Raw genomic sequence first — 23,211 nt, 5'->3', positions numbered from 1 at the left:
TTATTCCTCCTCCCATTACTGTTCTTGTTAGAACAGTAGTAGTAGTAAACGTAGTAGCATCTTACCTGATATTTGTAGCATTTACTTGTGGCACATTTGGCCTCGTCATTACGACAGTGTCTTGCACCTCAATTGAAAAATCCCAGCACTGCACAGGGGTGTGAAAATCATTGGTCTCTCTAGTTGAGCTCTTTAACTGCACCATCTGGTTTTTCCAGAGGCCTCAGTGTTGTCCCGGATGAAGAAGTCATTGAAATGTACGAGGGGTCCCATGTGCCTTTGGAGCAGATGAGCGACTTTTATGGAAAGGTAACGAGCAGCACTTTATTTATTTAAAGCTGCGTTTTTCCTTCTTGAAACATGGCCTTGTCGAACTTACCTACTGCTCATATGAAATTTGAGATTGTGTGTTGAGAGAGACCAGTGTTTGCAGGGGACACCCCCAGATTCTTTCATGATTCTCCTTTCTGAAGCCCTTCCTCCACACCTGGTGAAGGCTGTTTTTACCTCCCACATACCTACCCCGTTTGCCACCCCATCTCCAGGAATGTCCCTAGTTTCTGGAGTGGACTCCAGAACAGATTGGGGCTGTCAGTGTGACAGCTACTGCTTCCCCTGGTGAATGGCTGTGAAATGCCAGAGCTGATGGCTACACAGCCACCCTGTTTACCTTTAGAGAAACCTCTGCTTTTCTAACTTTTGTGGTTCTCTTTCCACTCAGAATTTTTGCTTCTTGTCTTATTAGATGCACTCACTCACTTGCTTTGTCAAAATGAAATGGAAGATGCCTGGTCAGTTACTAAACTTAGTACAGATGGCCCCTGACTTAACAATGATTCTACTTAGAACTTTTTGACTTTACAATGGTGCAAAGCCATTGTAATTTCAATGTAAATTACAGTACTCAATAAATTATATGAGACACTCAACACCGTATAATAAAGGCTAATATAAATGAGCCTTTATAGGCTAATATAAATGTTCTGAGAATGCTTAAGATAGGCTAGGCTGAGCCATGATGTTTGGTAGGTTAGATGTGTAAGTGCATCTTTTACAGTGGGTTTATCAGAATGTAACCCCATCATAAGTTGAGGAGAATCTATAGTGTAAATTGCAAGCATTCAGAGAAAAGCTCTTTTTTAAGCTCAAATATGGGCTGTGAGGGTGTGCTCCAGTTCAGGAGAGTTACGTGCGTTTTTGTGTCATTATGGGAAATAATTTGTTTGCTGACTTTCCTCTGTGCTTCCTGAAAGAGTGTGAACTGGAAGTGGGACTGGGCACAGGAAAAATCGGGAGGGGAAGGGTGATTAGACTCTGGGAGAAGTCAGGGCATTTCTGTCGATATCCTAGTTATACTTAGAGTGAGACATCAGCTCTGCTGTGAATGATAAGGAACAAGGGGAACATTTTACCTGGTTTTTTTTTTGTTTTGTTTTTGTTTTTTTTTTTTTTAAGGCAAGGTTTTGCTCTGTTGCCCAGGCTGGAGTGCAATGGTGCCATCTCCGCACTGCAACCTCCACCTCTTGGGTTCAAGCGATTCTGCTGCCTCAGCCTCCTGAGTAACTGGGATTACAGGCACGCACCACCATGCCCGGCTAATTTTTGTATTTTTTAGTAGAGATGGGGTTTCACGATGTTGTCCAGGCTGATCTTGAACTCTTGACCTCAGGTGATCCACCTGCCTTGGCTTCCCAAAGTGCTGGGATTACAGGCGTGAGCCACCACGCCTGGTCCATTTTATTATTTTTTTATTAGAACTTTCCTTTTTTGTGTTGATGATGGGAATCTCATTTAGTCACTGAGAAGTCTTCCTGCTGTTCCTGGTGCTTCATAGCTCTGCCCCTGGCATGGGCCCCTGTTTCTAAAGCACTCCTTCCTCCCTGTCTACAGAGCTCTCATGGAAACACGATGAAGCAGTTCATGGACATCTTCTCCCTGCCCGAGATGACCCTCCTGTCCTGTGTGAATGAATACTTCCTCAAGAACAACATCGACTATGAGCCTGTGCATCTGTACAAAGATGTCAAGGTTGTATCCACAGTGAGAGATCACGGTGCTGAGTCTGTTTCAGCTTTGCAGTGGGAGTCACAGAGCCTTGAACCTCCTTTCTAGGTTAGGTGTTTTAAATAGTCTCTTAGCTGGGAACTCTTATATGCAGTTTAACCTTGAACATTATAAGAAAGGTGTTGTTACATCAGGAGAATTGGAAATCAGTCAAAATTTTTGTTAAAACAAGATGATGCTGACACTGTTATCTCGATTTTTGATCCTTTCTGACCAGAAGGCCAAGGCCAGAGCCGGTGCACTTGGCCAAAGGGATGATGGGGATGGAAGTCCGGCGTGTACCCACTCACTCCTGAGTCTGCCCAAGCAAGTCGGTGCCTCCTCCTCTTTTTTTTTTTTTTGAACAGAGTCTTGCTCTGTCACTCAGGCTGGAGTGCAGTGGTACGATCATGGCTCACTGCAACCTCTACCTCCCAGGTTCAAGTGATTCTCCTGCCTCAGCCTCCCAAGTAGCTGGGATTGCAGGCGCCTGCCACCACGCCCGGCTAATTTTTGTATTTTTAGTAGAGACGAGGTTTCACCATGTTGGCCAGGCTCGTGTGCAACTCCTAACCTCAAGTGATTGGCCCACCTCAACCTCCCAAAGTACTGGGATTACAGGCTTGAGCCACTACGCCTGGCCAGGGTGCCTCTTCATCACACAGGTTACATTCAAGCCCCCAACTGGGGGACTTGTGCCACTGTAGTTGCCCAGAGGGGATGCCTTTTTCCTTTGCCCACAAAGGTTCCATGTGGCTCTCTAAAGTCCTGCAAAAGCCATGCAAGAATCCAGTTAGGGGACGGGGGATGTAGACAAATGTAAATGTTTATGTGAACATATGTGAATACTTACTGTTGCCCATAGGTTCTTGGCAACCGTGACTTTAAGTGAAACCATGTACAACAGATCCTTGAATAACGCCAGTTTCTTCAATGTCATGTTAATGTTGACAAGGAAAAAAATTGATTTTGCTTTATGTTGTTTCACATAGAGTTGCAGTGTCTAAGAACCTACTGAAGATGTTAAGGACTTACTGTACAAATCATTTGTATTTATAAATTTATGTATTTTATATTCACATGTTTATATATTTACATATGTTCTTTAAGCTGTATGAACATTTTAGTACTAAAACATGTTTATATTATTTTATATGTATTTACATAGTTACAACATATATTCATCAATATATGTATTTAAAATATTTATATTTTTTAAAGATACATATTTACACACTAAAATATTTTTGCTATGTATTTATAAGTAAATTTAAGTTTTGGCAGCGTGAATCCTGGGTTTTAGGAAGATAGAGGATAAATTATAGTTTCTCAATATCAGTGTGGTATTATCCAAATTGAATTTAGGTATTTAGTTTCTGTTCTCTTGTGTATACAGTTTGTCTTTAAAAATCTAAGAATCACTTGTAGCAGCCCTGTGCATTCATAAGGCGAGATGTTGATTTGAAAGCTCAGTTTTTACTGCAAGTGTTACTACCACCAAGAACAAATACTTGTGTAGAGTTTACTAGGTCCCAGGCACTGTTCTTATGAGTGCTTTAGGCATGTTAACTTACTAAATCTTCATAATAATGCCAAAGTAGGCACTATTCTTACCATTTTAGAAATACGGACATCGAGGCACAGTGAGGTTGACTTGCTTGCCCAAGGTCACACAGCTGGTAAATAGCAGAGCCTTGATTTTAAGCCAGACAGTCCATCTTGCATTTAACTATTGCCTTCTGCCGCTGGTGTGAAATTGAATCAGGCTTGTGCTGAAAGGTAATTGAAGTTGAGATTGCAGTCCAGAAGTGCTCCCTCTTAACAGAAATCTCCCAGCAACAGTCTAAGGCTTAGACACAATTTTGCCTGCAGCCCTGTCTCCTGCTACTGGCTCTAGAAAGTGTCCATAGGCCTCTATGAATGTCACCACGTAGAGGCCCTGTGCAGTGTCACCTGCCAGTGGGACCCTTTTTTGACACTTGCCAGCTCTCATGCTGCCACACTCCTGAACCCACAGAGGGTTTAACTTAACCACCTACTCTTCCTCTCCCTGGACCACATCTCTGCCTGAGCTACAGTCTCACTGCCAGTTCGTTGCCCTACTGGTGGCACCAAAGAGAGAAGGAGAAACCTGTTAGCTGTTTATCTCTGCCTCTCATTCCGTGTTAGAGAATTTGCCATTGGGGTCTAGGGATGGAAAGGGCACAAAGATAAAAGAGCAATAACTCCCTTTGTCCAGATGGCCTGGGATCATTTGTTCACAATACTGCATATAAATTACCGTGTGTCATGTGGGACTTTATTCGGAATTATTCACAGAAATTACCTCTTCCAAACACTCTTTTGAAAATTGCATTGGAAATTGCCACCATCACCATGGAAACTTTTGCTTTCACAAGGGGCTGCCTATGAAAATGGACCAGAATTGGCCTTGTGTGGTGGCTCACACCTGCAATCCCAGCACTTTGGGCAGCTAAGGCAGCCGGATTACTTGAGGCCAGGAGTTCGAGACCAGCCTGACCAAAATGGTGAAACTCCGTCTCTATTAAAAACACAAAAATTAGCCTGGTGTGCTGGCGGGCACCTGTAATCCCAACTACTCTGGAGGCTGAGGCAGGAAAATCACTTGAACCCAGGAGGTAGAGGCTGCATTGAGCTGAGACAGCACCACTGCACTTCAGCCTGGGTGATATAACAAGACTCTGTCTCAAAAAAAAAAAAAAAAAAAAAAAAAATAGAGAAAAATGGACCAGAATTTAAATTTTGTGCAGTGCCTGGATTGTCGGACTTTCTAGGGATAGAAGTTATCATGACTGCCATTTCACATGTACTGTTACTCAGGCTATCTCAGTTGTATTTTCGCTGATTAAAAATGTATCTTTTGGCAGGATTCAATTCGAGACGTCCACATCAAAGGAATAATGTACAGAGCAATTGAAGCGGACATTGGTATGTGCTCAGCAGTATCGCAAAGAGAGTTTCAGCCTTCCGTTTCTTGTGCAACCATGCCGGCATTTTACTTTGCATTCCAGGTGCTAAGCAGGGGCTGCATGAGTGCTCTGTAAGGACCTGGCATCCTGGCATGTTAGCCGTCTCCTCTTTGTCCTGGAACTTGACATAATTCTGACTTAAAAAGAGAGGCGCTGGCAGCTATAGCCACTTAGTTGTTTCCACTTAGACCGAGGAGGCAGGGTCTTTGTGACTGATGCACCAGATGTACCCATGTTCCACTGGGCAAAACTTCTTCCTTAAGGCCTTTATTCCCTCTCCTGTGCCTAGGACAGTGCTGGACCCGTACCCCCATTTAGAAGGTACTTGCAGATTGACCAATAATCATGCTGAATCTGTGTGTGAATTTTTCTCTTGCTCTTAGAAAAGTACATCTGCTATGCTGAGCAGACCCGTGCAGTGTTGGCCAAACTGGCTGATCATGGCAAGAAGATGTTTCTCATCACCAATAGCCCCAGTAGCTTTGTGTAAGTTGCTCTGTGTTTCATTGCTAGCTTCTGGCACACTCCTTGTATCCCATTTGTTTTAGCAGTTGGAAATTGGAAAGAAAAAGTTACAAACATAGTTAATCCTTCAATGTTAGACTAACCTGGCTGACTTGTTGCCCTAGGGACAAAGGGATGAGTTATATCGTTGGGAAAGACTGGAGGGACCTGTTCGATGTGGTCATTGTTCAGGCGGAGAAGCCAAACTTCTTTAATGATAAGCGGAGGTGAGTGTTTATTTTTCTAGGGGACTAGATTTTATTCCTTTGCTGCTGTGAATATATAGATGGTGTGTCTTGGTAAAATCCAGTTGCAAAATCATAAGCATGTGAGATTATAGCTTTTGAATTTTAACCCTTCTAGCAAGTAATCACAAGGGTGACATGAGCACATAACAGACAGTTTGCATGCATCGAAATGGTTCTCAGTACAACTTGGGCTGCGTCAGACCCATGAGGTAGGCTTGAAGAAAATGATTGGCAGTGATGAAAAAGCCAAACTTATTATCACATAGTAAATTAGGTCTTCAGATGCAGACACATTGTGAAGCGTAAGAAAACAACAGCATCAACAAAACTGCCTATTGGGTAGCTCTTTAAATAGAGCTCTCATTAGTGTGTTTAAAATTGCAGTCGGATTTTGCAGAGCTTCTCTGCAACATAGGTTTTGCATCACGTGGAGTAAATCTCTATTACGTCTTAATATCTTCCTGCCACTGTAGCCCTGGGAATGGGGAAGCAGGTAAGTTTTAGGTTGTGACAGGGAGAGAGTGTGCTGTTAGTATTTAGTGGGTTGGGATCAGGGAACGCTAAAATATCTTTTAACGTGTGGGACAGGCCTGTTCACTAAGAGCTGTTCTCCGCAAATGTCCATGGTGTTGAGAATCACACTGCACTGGGGTTGTAAAAAAATAACTCGTATTTATATAATAATGGGCAATTTTTGAAACACTTTTACCCCCATGTTTATTCTGTAGCTGGTAAGCAGGTAGTCTTTTCCTCTCTGTTAGGTGATTTGAAGCATCAGGGTGTGGTGCCCTGCAGTTAATGCTTTAAATTCCTCTTGTCCCAGTTTTCCAAGTGTCACAGTGACTCCAGGAAGAAGCGGCAAACCAAGAACCATGTGCAGGGACTGAAAAATGCTGGGTGGGATTCAAGAAAATGAAGGAAAAACTAGAGTGTGATGAAAAACAGCTATAAACGGTGGCTTGCTGCTTTGTTAGTATTTTGTCCCACTTACCGGTGGCTGGAGTCATCCCAAAGACAGTGGCAAGGGAGTTCCTGCATGGGAGAGCCGCAAACTGTCCCATGATGGGGCTGGTTGGGATTCCAAAGAAAGAAGCACTAAACGCTAGGATGATCAGTCTAAAGCACTTAATAGAGGAACCGACTTACAGAGTGGGCTGCAGTGCATCCTCTGGCACAGGGTCCCCAACCTTTTTGGCACCGTGGACTGGTTTTGTGGAAGACAATTTTTCCACCAGGTTTGTGGGGGTAGGGTAGGGTGACGGTTTCAGGATGAAACTGTTCCACCTGAGATCGTCAGGCATTAGATTCTCATAAGGAGCGCACGACTTAGATCCCTTGCTTGTGCAGCTCACAATAGGGTTCCGCTCCTATGAGAATCTAATGGCGCACCTGATTAGCCAGGAGTTGGAGCTCAGGCGTTAATGCTCTCTCACCCACCGGATGCTCGCCTCCTGCTGTGCGGCCTGGCTCCTAACCCATGGGCCGGTTTTGGTCTGTGGTCCACGGCCCAGGGTTTGGAGACCCCTGCTGTGGCAGACAGGAGAGAAAGGGATGTTCCACCAGGAGCGGGTCAGGATGTGGAGTTTATTGAGGGTTTAAGGAATTTGGCTCCAGGCCAGGGCTAGTTTCTTCCAGTGTCTTGGGGAGCAACATAAAAACCTTTATCAGTGTCTGGGAGTGTTGAAGCACGCAGAGGAGAACGTGCACCTAGCTGGGTCGGAGTGGTCAAAGGCACTCCTCTCCTAGAGGAAGAAGAGGGGAGGTTGGGGCCCTATAGTCACTGATATGATGCCCTCACTATTTTCTTAGTAGATTCTGGGGTGTGGTCAGAAGGGCCCTGTCTCTCTCTTCACCAGAGAGCTCCTCTGCTTTGCCGTGTTTATAAAAAGTGAGGAGGCAGGGCCCTGAACTCTGTTCCCTGGATGGAGCAGGCAGGGTGTCTCAGCCCCCTCCCCCAATATCTATTTTGTCTTTGTTCTCGAAGCCTAGGGTAAGAGCTGAATAATCCTCTGTCTGTGTTCATCCTTGTGTTATTTATAATAATGAGAGGTCAGAAACAACAGCCCTACAGTAGGGGATGCTTAGTTAAATTTGGAATAGCCATATGAGAGGGGATTATGCAGTCATTAAAGACGATGTACTTGGCTGGGTGCAGTGGCTTATGCCTGTGATCCCAACACTTTGGGAGGCCGAGGCGGGAGGATCACAAGGTCAGGGGATCGAGACCATCTTGGCTAACACGATGAAACCCGTTCTCTACTAAAAATACAAAAAATTAGGCGTGGTGGCGGGCACCTGTAGTCCCAGCTACTCGGGAGGCTGAGGCAGGAGAATGGCGTGAACCCGGAGGCAGAGCTTGCAGTGAGCCGAGATGGCGCCACTGCACTCCAGCCTGGGCGACAGAGTGAGACTCCATCTCAAAAAAAAAAAAAAAAAAAAAGGTGTACTTGGGCCAGGTGCCATGGCTCACACCTATAATTCCAGCACTTTGGGAGGCTGAAGCCGGGGAATTACTTGAGCCCAGGAGTTTGAGACCACCCTGGGTTACATAGGGAGACTTTGTCTCTACAAATAATTAAAAAATTAGCTGGTCACACCTGTAATCCCAGCACATTGGGAGACTGAGGTGGGCGGATCACCTGAGGTCAGGAGTTCAACATGGTGAAATCCCATCTCTACTAAAAATACAAAAATTAGCCAGTTATGGTGACATGCACCTGTAATCCCAGCTACTCAGTAGACTGAGGCAGGAGAATCGTTTGAGCCCAGGAGGTGGAGATCGCAGTGAGCCAAGATTGCACCACTGCACTCCAGCCTGGGCGACAGAGTGAGACTCTCTCAAAAAAATAAAATAAACCAGGTATGGCAGCTATTTGAGAGACTGAGGTGGGAGTGTCACCTGAGCCCAGGAGGTCGAGACTGTAGTGAGCCGCGATTGTGCCACCACACTTCATCCTGGGGAACAGAGTGAGACCCTCTCTCCAAAAAAAAAAAAAAAAAAAACCAAAAAAATGAAAACGTATTTGGAAAAAAAAAAAGATGATGTATTACTGTAAAACATGATGTATTTAAGAATATGTAATCACTTGGAAAATTGCTCGAAATATTAGAGAAAAAAGGATGTCAGTGTACACAAAGTGATCTCATTTTATAGTCATGAAAGAAACATAAATTTCATGAAAAGACTGAAAGACGAACTGAAATGTTTAGTGTACAAGGTGGGTCTAGAATTCTGGGTCGTGTACCTTTTCTTTGTTGTATTTTTCTGTATTACAATTAGGTAAAAAAATTATTTTTTTTAGGGTAACACTTATTTTTACCTTAAGGCAAACAAACCCTGGGTCCTTTGGGCTAGCAGTGTGTCAGGGTGAGGAATGAGGCATTATCCTTACCTCCCAATTTCCATCATAAACTGGTGCTTCTGGTCTTCTGGTTTGTTATCTAGAGTGGCTTAATTTCAGGTATGAAGCCAGATAAATGCACTAAGGCAGTGTTTCCGTAAACTTTTCATTATAAACAGGTTTTCTGCATCGTCAGATAAATCCGGGAAATCTGGGTGAAAGGAAGTTGATTATAGCAGGGCTTTTCAGAGCCCATCAATAGCTTTTTCAGAGGGACATATTTAGTGCATGGTGTTTTCCAAATTTATATGACCCTGGAATTCTTTTTTTTGTTTGTTTTTGTTTGTTTTTGAGATGGAGTTTCTCTCTTGTTGCCTAGGCTGAAGTGCAGTGGCGCAATCTCCACTCACTGCAACCTCTGCCTCCTGGGTTCAAGCGATTCTCCTGCCTCGGCCTGTTGAGTAGCTGGGATTACAGGTGCCTGCCACCTTGCTCAGCTAATTTTTGTATTTTTAGTAGAGATGGGGTTTCATCATGTTGGCCAGGCTGATCTCGAACTCCTGACCTCAGGTGATCCACCTGCCTTGGTTTCCCAAAGTGCTGGGCTTACAAGAGTGAGCTACTGCGCCTGGCCCCCAGGAATTCTTTTTTTCATGAAACACCTTTGGATACTGGGCTTCACACAGTTTGGGATGTATTGAATTAGGCCAGGGAATGTGATGGTGGAGTTTTGATTTCGGGTTTTTGTTTAGGTTTTTGCAGGGAGCTACTTCCTGTGATAGTGAATAACTCTGGTATTTCATAGAGCGGACAACCTGTACTACTCTGTGTCATAATGTTTCCTGTTTCTGTTGTTAGGCCTTTCCGAAAGATGAATGAGAAAGGTGTCTTACTCTGGGATAAAATCCATAAGTTGCAGAAAGGCCAGATTTACAAGCAGGTATGTCATGACCAGCTTCTCCTTTTTGTTGCTTTGCTTCGTGGTCGGTAATAATGCTAATAGCTGATGTTCACTGTGGCTTTCTGTGTGCCTGGCACAGTTCTGAGTGATTCCCGTGAACTGACTGATTATAACTTGGTGGTAAACTTAGGTTTAAGTCAATATATTTTCAATATGCTAGCATCTAAACTAACTCAAAATTGAATGGTTTTTTTAAAACAAAATTGAAGGCATGACTTTCGTAGTGTGTAACATTTAAGATGCCAGTAGTAAACCTTGGAAATTTCTCTTTGAGGAACACTTACTCATGGCATATTATGCACTCAAATTACTAATTATTTTCTGACAATACATGTTTTGTACACAATTTTGTGGGTTTTTAAAAAAAATTTTATTGAGACAAGTTCTCACCCTGTTGCCCAGGCTGGAGTGCAGTGGCATGAACACGGTTCACTATAGCCTCAACTTTCTGAGCTCAAGTGATCCTCCCATCTCAGCCTCCTAAGTGGCTGAGATCATAGGCATGCACCACCACACCCAGCTAATTTTTAATTTTTATTTTTTGTAGAGACAGGGTCTTGCCATTTTGCCCAAGCTGGTCTTGAACTCTTGGGCTCAAGCAGTCCTCCCGCCTTGGCCTCCCAGAGTGCTGGGATTATAGGCATGAGCCGTCACACCTAGCCTGTGCACAGTTTTAATATATTTTGGTGTCATATGAGGCTTTCAAATGTTTGAATGAATTGCATTGGTGACCATTATTATGTTACTAAAGTTCATTTTTTAAAAGAATTAATGCATTCTTGGTGGGTATATATCAATCTGATGGATTTGGCAATAAGTATATTTTCTAGGCCTTGAAAAATTAGCTTTGATAAAGCCATTCTACTGCTAGGAAGTTAGCCTAAGAAAATTATTAAGATATAGCTAATACAACTTGCCTATGAGAATGTTTATCATGAAGTTGCTTACAAAATAGATAATGTAAACTGTCCAACATCAGGGAATTGGTGAAAGGAATCATGGTACTTCCCAGCTGCTATCATTACATGGTAGATTATTTATTGACATGGAAAGATGGCCCCAGTATGTTCAGTGTAGAAAGATAGTTACAAAGAGGTGTATAGAATATAAATCCTTCTTGAACAGTGCATTTGACATAGAGGACAGATTTCCCATGAAGGAGCTTTTATCTTTATATTTTGATATTTAAGTTATAAAAACAATTTTTAAAAGTTTTAAAAAATATTTTGTACTGTGGGTTAGACAGCTCTCTAGCTGTAATATAGTAACTATAGTTTTCTTTGATTGCAGGGTAATTTATATGAATTTTTGAAGCTTACTGGATGGAGAGGATCCAGAGTGTTGTATTTTGGTGACCATATATACAGTGACCTGGCGGTGAGGAGCCCTTTTTTCCTTTGTTGGGGGACAGATGTGTTAGCCTCACTTACTAAAGAATGTATCTTTTATTTAAGAATGTATCTTATATTTAAGGTCGTCTTTATGCTTTCGTAAAACCTAGAGGTAGGCTGCATCTTTTTAATGTCTCTTTTTTTTTTTTTTTTTTTTAACAGAACAGAGTTGTGAAAAAGATAAATATTTTTCGGAAATGATGGAAATAAGCAGTTCACTCAAAGAGTTTATCAAAATAATCTTTCCATTTAAATAATAATAAATAAATGCCATTGTTCTTTTTCCTTTTATCAATGCATCAAAAAACATAAATAAAATCCACCTTTGAAAGTTTGCCACCATTGGGAATATTTAAAAGAATGTGCTGGCCGGGCGCGGTGGCTCAAGCCTGTAATCCCAGCACTTTGGGAGGCCGAGACGGGTGGATCACGAGGTCAGGAGATCGAGACCATCTTGGCTAACACGGTGAAACCCCGTCTCTACTAAAAAATACAAAAAAAAAAACAAAACAAAAACAAACAAACAAAAAAAACTAGCCGGGCGAGGTGGCAGGCGCCTGTAGTCCCAGCTACTCGGGAGGCTGAGGCAGGAGGATGGCGTGAACCCGGGAGGCGGAGCTTGCAGTGAGCTGAGATCCGGCCACTGCACTCCAGCCTGGGCGACAGAGCGAGATTCCGTCTCAAAAAAAAAAAAAAAAAAAGAATGTGCTGTAGGTTTTCATGTATTATTAGGAGAAAGAGAAATATTCAAAGACTTCAAGAAACTGAACCAGTGGGCTGGGCACGGTGGCTCACACCTGTAGTCCTAGCACTTTGGGAGGCTGAGATGGGTGGATTACTTGAACTCATGAGTTTGAGACCAGCCTGGGCAACATTGTGAAACCCTGTCTCTACTAAAAATACAAAAATAATCTGGGCGTGGTAGCACACGCCTGTAATCCTAGCTACTGGGGAGGCTGAGGCAGGAGGATTGCTTGAACCTGGGAGGTGGAAACTGCAGTGATCTGAGATCATGCCATTGCACTCTAGCTTAGGGGACAGAGTGAGATCCTGTCTCAAAAAAAAAAAAAAAAAAAAAAAAAAATTGAACCAGTGAAGGTGAGCGGGCATCCTAAGCCCCCTTAGACTCTTACATAGAACTTAGGATTCTGGCTTTAGGTGAGTAGCCAGACTGAACCTTTAAAACTGTAAATCAGACTTAAAGCTTTAAAACCTGAAAGCCTTTCTTTCTCCCTCAGAGTAAAAACCTGAGTTCCTATAGTTGCCCACTGGATTTCCCCTTCCCCAGCCCACCTCTCTGAAGACACCCTCTGCCCCTGCCCCCTCTTTTGTCTCATCTAGGTTCCCTGACTTATTGCTTCTTAACATGCCACCCTCCAGCATGTTCCTACCCTGGGGCCTTTGCACTAGCTGTTCTTCAGCCAGAATCTTTCTGTTGCCACATGTTTTCATACTTTCCCCGACCTTATCGTTGTATTAGCCTGGTCTTCCTAACTACCCGGTACAAAATGGAAACCTCCTTTCTTCCTCTCCTTTTCCTGTTATTCTGCTTGATTTTTGTCCCTTGTACTTATCCCCACCTGCCATTGTGTATTTTACGTGTTTATTGTCTGTATTTTCCACGAGGGCTGGGATTTCTCAGTGTTTTGTCCGTTGTTTTATACTCAGTATTTAGGGCCTGGCAAATAGTAGTGCTTGATAAATATTTGCCAAATGAGAAAATGACCATTTAGTATGATGACTATATGTCTTAGATTTTCCAGGACATAGCTGATACTAAATATTCTGGCCTTTTGTCAAATATGGGGTGACAACATTTGGAATGGAAAATGTGGTCATGCATGCTTATGTTGTATGTGATCATTCCAAGTCTGAGATTCCATGGTTCTCCATAACCCAGAGGGCCTGGCACACACAGGTCTGTGGATGAATTGAATGAAGACCTTTGGTAGCATTTAGGTCAAGCCCTTTTCTGCCCCTGACCTCACTGTTTTTTTTACAGACCATGGTTAATGATTCCAGACCTAGCGTTTCTGCAGGGGTTGTGACTCACAGCAATTATTTCCAGATCTGAAAGTTTCTTGGAATGAAATAATCGAAGGCTGGTGCCAAATTTGTTTTAATTAAATGTAATTCATTGAATTCAGCTTGGTGAATAACTAACCATTACCATCAAAAACTAATTAAATGAATGCCTCTCATGTCTGGGAAAATAATGACATAGTGTAGATTCTCTTGAGACTTGATATTGACTTTTCGTGATCTTTGTGATCAGGATTTGACCCTAAAGCATGGCTGGAGGACTGGTGCAATTATCCCAGAGTTGCGATCTGAACTGAAAATCATGAACACGGAGCAATACATTCAAACCATGACCTGGCTGCAGACCTTGACTGGGTTATTGGAACAGATGCAGGTTTGGATATATTTTTTTTCTCTCTCACTTTTTCTTTAAGCCTGAGGTTAGAAAGTTACTTCAGGTATATTCTGCTTAATTGTTATAAAATACGAGGCTTAAGTTGTTTTCAGTAGACTGCAGAATAACAACTGGGGTTCTTTTGCTTAGACAGTGTTTGTGGGGCCTGTGTAAATGTAGGTGTTTGCTCACATTCCTCTGTCAGTGAAGATCCAGTATCCTCACTTCCACACTGAAGCCTGCTAGGAGCTCTCCTGTGGGGTACTGGGATTCAGGAGACCTTGCCAGTGCTTAAGTCTGCTGGTTCTGTCTGCGCCTGCTACAGTGGGGCTTCTCCATTCTGGGCCTCAGTTTCCCCGTCTGTGAAATAAAGGGGCCTATGAAGTGAACACTTCAGTCTAGGCACCATGGCTTATGGGAGAGAGTCTCAAAGCAAGAGTCAAGATGTCAAAGCAAGCAAAAGTCCAGCCTCAGTTGATTCTGAGGATAATACCTGCAATTTTCTGGCTTACTGGAGTTCCCTGGCAGTTACTTCCTTCAGTTAAGTTAGGCAGCCAGTTTTGGCTGGTAAGTGAGGAATGGCAGTTGTATCAGTCATTTCCTGGCCCATGGAAGCTGCCTCTCTTTTGTAGCTGTATCCCCTTAATTCTCCATGTGCCCCTTTCCTTTCCACTTCCGTGAGGCACCTTGTTTTCTCCCTGGCTCCAGCTTGCCTGGGCTACAGCCGTCTCAGCATGGGTGGTGACATTTTTAGGATACGGGCACAGATGCTTGCTCTCTTGGCTATCACACCTGCAATCTGTGGCCATGGTCTGTTGCCCATGCCTGCCCTCTGGCTTTGGAAATGGGTAGGGAATTGCCTTGCCTGCCCCAGCTGGCACTCTGTGTGGGAGTGGCTGAGCAGTGAGATCAGGCAAGGCTGTGAGTGGCAGGCCACATTCTGGCTCCAGGTGTATGCATTCCAGAGCATGGGGCCCTGCACGTCCCCCTGGGCCTCGTTTCCAGGATGCATTGGGCCCCATTAGTTCTTGGCTCTTCTCTGATGAGGATTTATTCTGTTTCGCTTGCTATGCTTGTCTGTGAGATGATTTACTAAAAATATGTGGCATCAATTCTGAGTTAATGTAGTTGAGAGTCTGTGCATGTCATACACTACTAATAGTTACTTTTTACATGCCAGACACTGTGCTGAGTGCTGGCTCTATACACATTGCTCATTTAATAGTCATAGCTGTTCCATTTTAGAATAAGGAAACAGTTTTTGAGAGGTTAGGTATCATTTATGTGTGAGATCATAAAATGGCAGGGCAAGGCTTGAACCAGGTCCCAAAGTCCATGCTTCAGAGCACTGCTTTCATGTGCCTTCCTGTTTAGAGGATTCGGGTATAGGCAAGGCTTGACTCCCCCTCAGTGACGTCTCTGTGACCCTGGCAGCTGGTCACATGTACAAACACAACTGCACGTAGATGGTGTCAGTACATTTTCGCTTTGGAAACAGTTTTTTTTGTTTGTTTTCCTTTTTCTGACCTGTGTAAAAAAAAAGTTGACTATTAAGGAATGTGTGTTTTAGAGAATGGAAGTGCTGAAAATATTTCTGTGGTTTGTAAAATTAATTATACGAGGTGTGGGGTGAGGGAAGGAAGAAAGGGAAATTACGATTTACATAGCCGCCCACATTTTGCAGGAGAGAAAACTTGAGACTGCGAGATAGGTCACTTTTCTGGAACCACAGTTCTTGGTTGGCGGAATCAGGCTGTGTAAAAATGTCTTAAGAACTTACTGTGTTCTGGACACTGAAACCTTTAAGTTCATTTCATTTTCACAGCAACTCTTTGAAGTAGGACCGAAACATCACTCCCATTTTTCTGATGCAGACCCTGAGGCACAGAGGAGATAGAACTTGCTCTAGTGATGGGTGATGCTGATGTTGACACACAGGCAGCCCAACTCTAGACCCTTAACCTCCACGTCCCTATATTGCCTTGGGTTCTGGCACTTTGTACAGAGTTCTGTCAAGTTGCATTCACTAGGATATAGAGGTGTGTAGCTGCTAACTAAAAAAACATCCAAATCAATGTCCTGTCTCACTGTCACCCTCTTCCTCAGTGTTCCCCTAGAAAGTTACAAGTTTTTCCACTGAGCCTGTGGCAGATGTTTCTAGAACTCCCCCTTGGGGATTATTTTCAGAGCACGTAGCACATTATTTGGACAGTTTTCCGAGGAGAAAAATTGGTCCTCTGAGATCGGGTTTGATTTTTTCAGAGCCAGCAGAGTGTCATTTGTTTTTTGTTTTTTGATTTTTTGAGATGGAGTCTTGCTCTGTCACCCAGGCTGGAGTGGAGTGGCGTGATCTTGGCTCACTGCAGCCTTCACCTCCCAGGTTCAAGCAATTCTCCTCTCTCAGCCTCCCAAATAGCTGGGACTACAGGCTTGTGCCACCATGCCTAGCTAATTTTGTATTTTTAGTAGAGATGGGGTTTCCCCATGTTGGCCAGGCTGGTCTCGAACTCCTGACCTCACAGGAGTCATTTGGAGCCGAGTCTAATGAATGAAATAGAAGTATATAAATATTGATTGTAATTTCATTAGCTAGCCTTGAAGTGCCTTCCAAAATGGCTGTGGTTCCTGGTGGTGGTACTGGCATTGGTAGATGCTTCTCAGGTAACTAACCAGTCAGAGGCCACATTTAGACCACGGGTCGGCAAGCTTTGTCAGAGGGCCACATGGTAAATATTTTAGGCTGTGCAGGCTCAGGTAACCAACCAGTCAGAGGCCACATTTAGACCATAGGTCAGCAAGCTTCTGCAAAGGGCCACATGGTAAATATTTTAGGCTGTGCAGGCTGTAGGCTCTGTTGCAGCTACCCACCTCTGCACTTGTAGCACAAAAGCAGCCGTGGACAATATGTGAATGAATGGTTGTAGCTGTGTCCCAACAAACTTTATTGGTGGGCACTGAAATTTGACTTTCATGTAATTTTTACGTGTTAGGAATTTTTTTTTTTTTCCTTTTGAGGCAGTCTCACTGTTGCCCAGGCCAGAGTGCAGTGGCACGATCTCGGCTCACTGAAGCCTCTGCCTCCCAGGCTCAAGTGATTCTCATGCCTAGCCTCCTGAGTAGCTAGGATTATAGGTGTGCGCCACCACGCCCAGCTAATTTTTGTATTTTTGAAGAGACTGGGTTTCATCATGTTGGCCAGGCTGGTCTCGAACTCCTGGCCTCAAGTGATCCACCTGCCTCGGCCTCCCAAAATGCTGGGATTACAGGCTTGAACTACCACGCGTGGCCTGTCATGAAATTATTCTTCTTTTCAGTTTTTTCCCCCCAAGCATTGAAAAAGAAAAACCCATTTGTAAGCTCACAGGCTGATAGAAAAATGGGCCGGTGGCTGGACTGATGTAGGCTGTTGTACTGGCTAGATTGTAATATCTTTCTGAAACAAGGGCAGAGATATGTGGCCAATCTGCTTTGTCCCTGAAGAGCTGATTACGCCCATGAACAACCACTGGAGATGGAGATGGCTGAAGTGCCTGTATTGCCTGTATTGTGGGGCTTTGGTTAGTCTTTTCCAATGTGGACTACTCACTCTAGAGTACATGGTTTCACTTGAAAGATTAATGATAACTAATGAACACACACCGTCTTTGAAATATTTTAAAGTGGATTTCAGAACCAGAGGCTCTTGTTTTAAGGAGTTTGGCCTTGTAGGGAGAAGGGAGTGGGCACAGGGAGAAATCTTCTTTTTTTTAATGGGAGAAATCATTTTTGGTTTAATGGCTGATGGGAAGGATGGAAGCGAGAGGGTTGTTCCTTGAGAGAGATGATAAATGGTGGGAAAGGTTCATGTCAGGGCAGCCAGCAGGGCGCCCCAGCCAGCAGCTGGGTACTTCAGGGGAGGTAAGCCCCGAAGCGTGGCTGAGCAAAGGCGCAGAGCTCAGGGTCCCCCTCTGGGCACGCATCCCTGGCCTCCGATTCCTGGGGTCTTTCTCCTTTACATGTCCCTTCAGCAGCCTCGGGGTTCAGAGTCGAGCTGTTGAACCGAGCAGATGTGATAAACGGAAGGTTCTTGGCTCCCATGTCAAAAGCAGATGGTTTGCCCGCTTGGTATTTTCCTCCAGGTTCTAAGGTTACCCCCGTGGTCATGAATTGCAGGGAGCCGGCCTGTTCCCTGCGATCATGTGCACCTTGAATTCTGGCCTCAGTGTTTCTGTTTAGCCATAAGAACCTTGGAGAGAGACTTGTGAGATTCCATTCGTTAGATCATGGGCAGTTGGCATTTTCTTTTTGCCTTTCACCCATATTTTGGCCCACCAGAAAATGCTCTGCTTTTCCTTCTCATGGAGATGCTTTACCTTCTCGCCTTTTGCAAAAAATAATTGTTTTTTAAATTAAACAATATAATATTAAATTTAAAAGTTTATTTATAATTCTCGTGTACAAATTAAAATAATTTTTTATGTTAATTTCCAAATGTAAGCACATACTTTGACATGCTTACAGTTGGTGGGTATGTATGCTGTCTCCACTTAACTATAATGTTTGTACACATGTATATAATAAGTATAATAGGTAGCATGTACTAAGTATTTCTACATTATAGTTTGTATACCTGTATATAATAGGTGTGTAATGGATATATCATGTGCATAATGGATATATCATGTACATGTCTTATACATATGTGGATACACATGCATTATGTTTATATGTAGTCTTTACTGATAGTTTAATATAACTTCATAATAGTTCATCTTAATTTGTTAAACCACATTTCTAATGTTGGACATTTAAAACTATTTTTTATTCCTGAAGAAGGCAGGGTTTCAACTGGAAAGTCTGAAAAATGTATTATTTCATTCAGGTGCCAACCTCTGAGATGTAAAGGAATAAAATTTCTAGAAAAGCTGCTCATTAAAAAATTCTCATTACGTAATGAGTTTATTTGAAACCAAAACAGTCGTAATAATTGACTTGCGTCCTACAGGTTCACAGAGATGCTGAGTCACAGCTGGTTTTGCAGGAGTGGAAAAAGGAAAGGAAGGAGATGAGGTAAGAGCGGCCTGTATTGAATGTGGCATGTCCACCACCCTGTTCTGGCCGTGCTCAGCCCACGTCTGTTCCCCAGGGCCAGCCTGAGGCATAATGTTGAAACATCCTTTTTTAGCTCCCAGGTATGTCTGCCTCCCCCAGGGTCCAGAATTGGCTACCTGCTGTTGGTGACATGTAACATTTCCTTGAGGCCAGCCATCACCCCTGTTATTCCTCCGCCCTTGCCATCAAAGGCCTTGGGAGAATGGAGCCTTTCCATCTCATTCCTCCTCCCTGCCTTCCTGACCTTCCCGACCTTCCCATCTGGGCAGCTGCTGGCCCAGTTGTTAACAATGCTGGCAGCACAATGTGGCTATTGGGGCAGTGCTGGATTTGGGCTCCGAACCCACAGTGAATTCTTAGGGCTCCCACGACCCTGGTGCTTATTTGTAACCACAGCTCTTTCAAGAATGTGCATTCTGTTAACTGATAAAGAAAGCCTGCCTGCCGTGAGAAAAGTTTGGTGGGTGTCTGTCTTAAGGGAACCCATACTGACAATCATGCTTCCCTAGGAGAATGCTTTTTGCCATTGGCATGAACTTTTCTGACTTTGTGCATGGCCTTCTCCAGCCGCTGGGCACAGCCATCTCTGAGGTTTGGCAGCAGTGGTTGTGGTGGGATTCTGGCCTCCCAGCCGTGGGCAGCCTGACTCGGGGGTTCATGTGGTGGTGTGCGTGGGTGGGTGGACGGGGCGTGGAGAGGGGACAGTGAGTCCATTCCTCAGATTCTGCAGAAGCCAAAGCTGTATTGCATTTAGTTTGTCCTCCTCCCTCTCAGGATGTTGACTGAGTCTTATTTTAACTGCTACCAACTAACTGGTGGCTTTTATCACACAGCTGTGTAAATGATTCTATTTTTTGCTGTGTTTGTAAATGACTTATTAGCAGTCAAATAGTATTTGTTCATTTTGATGGAATACTCTGTAGGGTGCCAGCCATCAGAGAGTGCATATCCTGTGTGTGTATGATAGGGATGTTGAAATAGACATACATGCACGTAAGGATGACTGCAGGGGCTTATGGGCCGTGGACGGGGTGAACAGTCTCACTTCTGAGGAGGCCGGGAGGCATTGAAGTATGTAATGGATGGGGGAGATTTACATCACATAAAACAATCCTTAATTCCTCCATCTGAGCACTTGAGAGTTTACAACATGCTTTTATTTTGCTTACCTTACTCAGTTCTCACAATAAGCTTGTGAAACAGGGGGTCTTGATCCTTTCGGTAAGGGAAGTGGAGACTCCTGAGAGCATTCTGTATTCCTCTGTGTACCATCGGGAGCAGCTGTTGCATCCTGTGTTTAGTTTGGGAGATGGGGCGTGTGTCCTTAGAGAAACGTGCAAAAGCATCTGGAGCCTTGAGACAGTTAAGGGGGAAATAGGACCAGAGTTGTTTTGATGGATGGATAGGCAGGCTGTTTTCTTTTTTTATTTTTAGATAGGGTCTCATTCTGTCACCCAGGCTGGAGTGCAGTGGCACAGTCATAGCTCACTGCAGCCTCAACCACCCGGGCTCAAGCAGTTCTCCGACTTCAGCCTCCTGAGTAGCTGGAACTACAGACATATGCCACCATGCCTGGCCAAATTTTTTGCATTTTTGTAGAGACAAGGTCTCACTATGTTGCCCATGCTGGTGGTCCAGGGCACAAGTGATCCACCTACCATGCCCGGGCCAGACTGTTGTTTGTTTTTGTTTTTGTGAGACGGAGTCTCGTTCTGTTGCCCAGGCTGGAGTGCAGTGGCATGATCTCTGCTTACTGCACCCTCTGCCTCCCTGGTTCAAGCGATTCTTGTGCCTCAGCCTCCTGAGTAGCTGGAACTACAGGTATGCACCACCACGCCTGGCTAATTTTTATATTTTTAGTAGAGATGGGGTTTCACCATGTTGACCAGGCTGGTCTCGAACTCCTGGCCTCAAGTGATCCACCTGCCTTGGCCTCGCCAAGTGCTGGGATTATAGATGTGAGCCACCACACCTGGCTCTAGACTGTTTTCTTAATTAATATTTGGGGCTGCTCTAGGCTTTTTTCTCAAATGAGTCCTTTTTTTTTTTCTGAAAAAGAAGTGATTCTGATTTCAGTAGTTTAAAAACAAGGCTTTTTGAATCATTCTGTGTTGCTTTGCTTTTTTATTGCCCCTTCAGAGAAATGACCAAGAGTTTCTTCAACGCCCAGTTTGGAAGCCTGTTCCGCACAGACCAGAACCCAACCTACTTCCTGAGGCGCCTGTCACGCTTTGCTGACATCTACATGGCGTCTCTGAGCTGCCTCCTGAACTATGACGTCAGCCACACTTTCTACCCCCGGAGGACTCCACTGCAGCACGAACTGCCCGCCTGGTCAGAAAGGCCCCCCACCTTCAGAACCCCTCTCCTGCAGGAGGCCCAGGCCAAGTAGCTGAGGGCAAAAGCTAGAAACTGTAACTGCCCCTGATTGGGCAGGCATGATGGGGTTGACGTCATGTGGGTCTGAGTGTTGCTTTTGGAAAAGATACAGATAAGCCTTTTGATATTTGTTTTGTACCTTATGGAGAATAATTCTCCCAATGGTTAAGACAGGAGCTAGCAGCCCGCCTCTCCAGCCTTTCCCTCCATGCAGGGCTGAAAGGCAAACTTCTCATTGGAACTCTGATTTCGCCTTTTTGTTTACCGAGGTCCTGGAACATCAGGTTTTCTGGGATAGGTGAGACACTTGATACCATCTCTGTATTCTAGCAGGTCAGGCTTGAAACGGTTCTTGACTGCTCCATGGCACATTTCCTGAATGTGTACTGGCGGTGCATTGGGAACTGCAGGGGCACAGTGATGGGCAAAGATTAACTGCTTCCAGAAGGCTGATTTAGAGGGCTCCACAATGGCAAAACGCTCCTGTGAGTGACAGAGAGTCCCCCAGGTGATGGCCGGTTCCCAAATCATTTGGTACTAAGGCTTTGACATTCTGGCACATTGCATCAAAGAGAACACAGCCTCCCCGGAAGGACTTAGGTGAGAAAGAACAAGAGAAGTTGCAACTCCTGGACCCTTTTGTCCTCAGTGTGTGATTCCTGTGTCCTTTCCCAGCATGGAGGAGGGCAGGAGAGAGGAGATGAGAGCTCTGGTCAAAACCTTCCAGCTAGTGGAACAGCCTTCTGAAGAGCCTTCTGCAAGAAATGAGTGGGTTAGAAGAACCAAAACATTTGTGGTAGATCTCCCAGGAGCCTGTTAAACCTGGAAACGCCACCCGAGTTGGTTTCATGTGCTCACTGGAAGAAAGAAAATGAACCAGGGAAAGGCATCTTTATAATGAAATGCTATGCCATGCCACCACCCGCTTGAATTGGAATCCTGTTAAAACATGAGATTTACCAGAAACAGTCCTTGTCTAGATGGAAACAAACAAGTTCCTGGCTTCTCTCTGATGAGTTATCAACTGAGAGGTGCTTGGATTGGCCAGGGGAGGACGAAGATGGCCACCACAACTTAGCCAGGTCCAGCCTTCTCTCAGATTTCACTCCTGCGGTGTTTGCGCGACTATTGGGGAGTTTGTATAGTTTTTTTTTTTTTTTTTTTTAAAGATGTCTAAGATGGGAAAGGGTGAAGGACATTGAAGCTGAGAAATAGATATGACTTAGCTAACCGAGCTTTTCTCATTTCTTTCTGTTTTGTTTTGTTTTTTTGAGATGGAGTTTTGCTCTTGTTGCCCAGGCCGGAGTTCAGTAGTGCAATCTCAGCTCACTGCAACCTCTGCCTCCCGGGTTCAAGCGATTCTCCTGCCTCAGCCTCCCAAGTAGCTGGGATTACAGGCATGCACCACCACTCCCAGCTAATTTTGTATTTCTAGTAGAGATGGGGTTTCTCCACGTTGGTCAGGCTGGTCTCGAACTCCCGACCTCAGATGATCGGCCCACCTCGGCCTCCCAAAGTGCTGGGATTACAGGCGTGAGCCACCACACCTGGCCTGCTTTTCTCATTTCTTTCTAGGGGCAGTGCAAGTGGCATATATTCCTTTTGTTGGAGGGAAGAATCCTTAATTGCATCTGCATTTGTAGTATCCTTCAACGTAAAGCGCATATTTACTGCACTCTCTGAGTGCTATGGGAATGTCTGCTGTTATTAGTTATGGCGCTGCTAATACTATTTTAATTGCGTATGCTATATAAATACTTCTGTTCAGATTAGCCTAATCTAGTATTGCTAAAACTCATTTTAAGCTTTGGCGGTACCATGTTATACTCTTAAATCTAAAGGATGGC

At 44.2% G+C, this 23,211-nt stretch overlaps 1 protein-coding gene across 1 annotated transcript in view; it reads left to right on the top strand.

Annotated features, from left to right (window-relative positions):
- NT5DC3 (5'-nucleotidase domain containing 3) overlaps positions 1–21,494 on the top strand; it is a 64,810-nt gene extending 43,316 nt beyond the window's left edge. Inside the window, exons 5-14 of the mRNA XM_025402734.1 lie at positions 219–309; positions 1,891–2,028; positions 4,932–4,992; positions 5,417–5,519; positions 5,663–5,764; positions 9,985–10,066; positions 11,378–11,464; positions 13,754–13,894; positions 18,879–18,943; positions 21,125–21,494. Coding sequence (XP_025258519.1) covers positions 219–309; positions 1,891–2,028; positions 4,932–4,992; positions 5,417–5,519; positions 5,663–5,764; positions 9,985–10,066; positions 11,378–11,464; positions 13,754–13,894; positions 18,879–18,943; positions 21,125–21,377 — 1,123 coding nt within the window. The 3' untranslated portion in view covers positions 21,378–21,494. The remainder of the gene's footprint in view (positions 1–218; positions 310–1,890; positions 2,029–4,931; positions 4,993–5,416; positions 5,520–5,662; positions 5,765–9,984; positions 10,067–11,377; positions 11,465–13,753; positions 13,895–18,878; positions 18,944–21,124) is intronic.
- Positions 21,495–23,211: the final 1,717 nt, after the last annotated feature.

The sequence above is a fragment of the Theropithecus gelada genome, chromosome 11 (assembly GCF_003255815.1).
Source record: "Theropithecus gelada isolate Dixy chromosome 11, Tgel_1.0, whole genome shotgun sequence".
Taxonomy (NCBI): Eukaryota; Metazoa; Chordata; class Mammalia; order Primates; family Cercopithecidae; genus Theropithecus; species Theropithecus gelada.
Note: the sequence above shows the minus strand (reverse complement) of the source record. Positions and strands in the feature narration are given on the sequence as shown.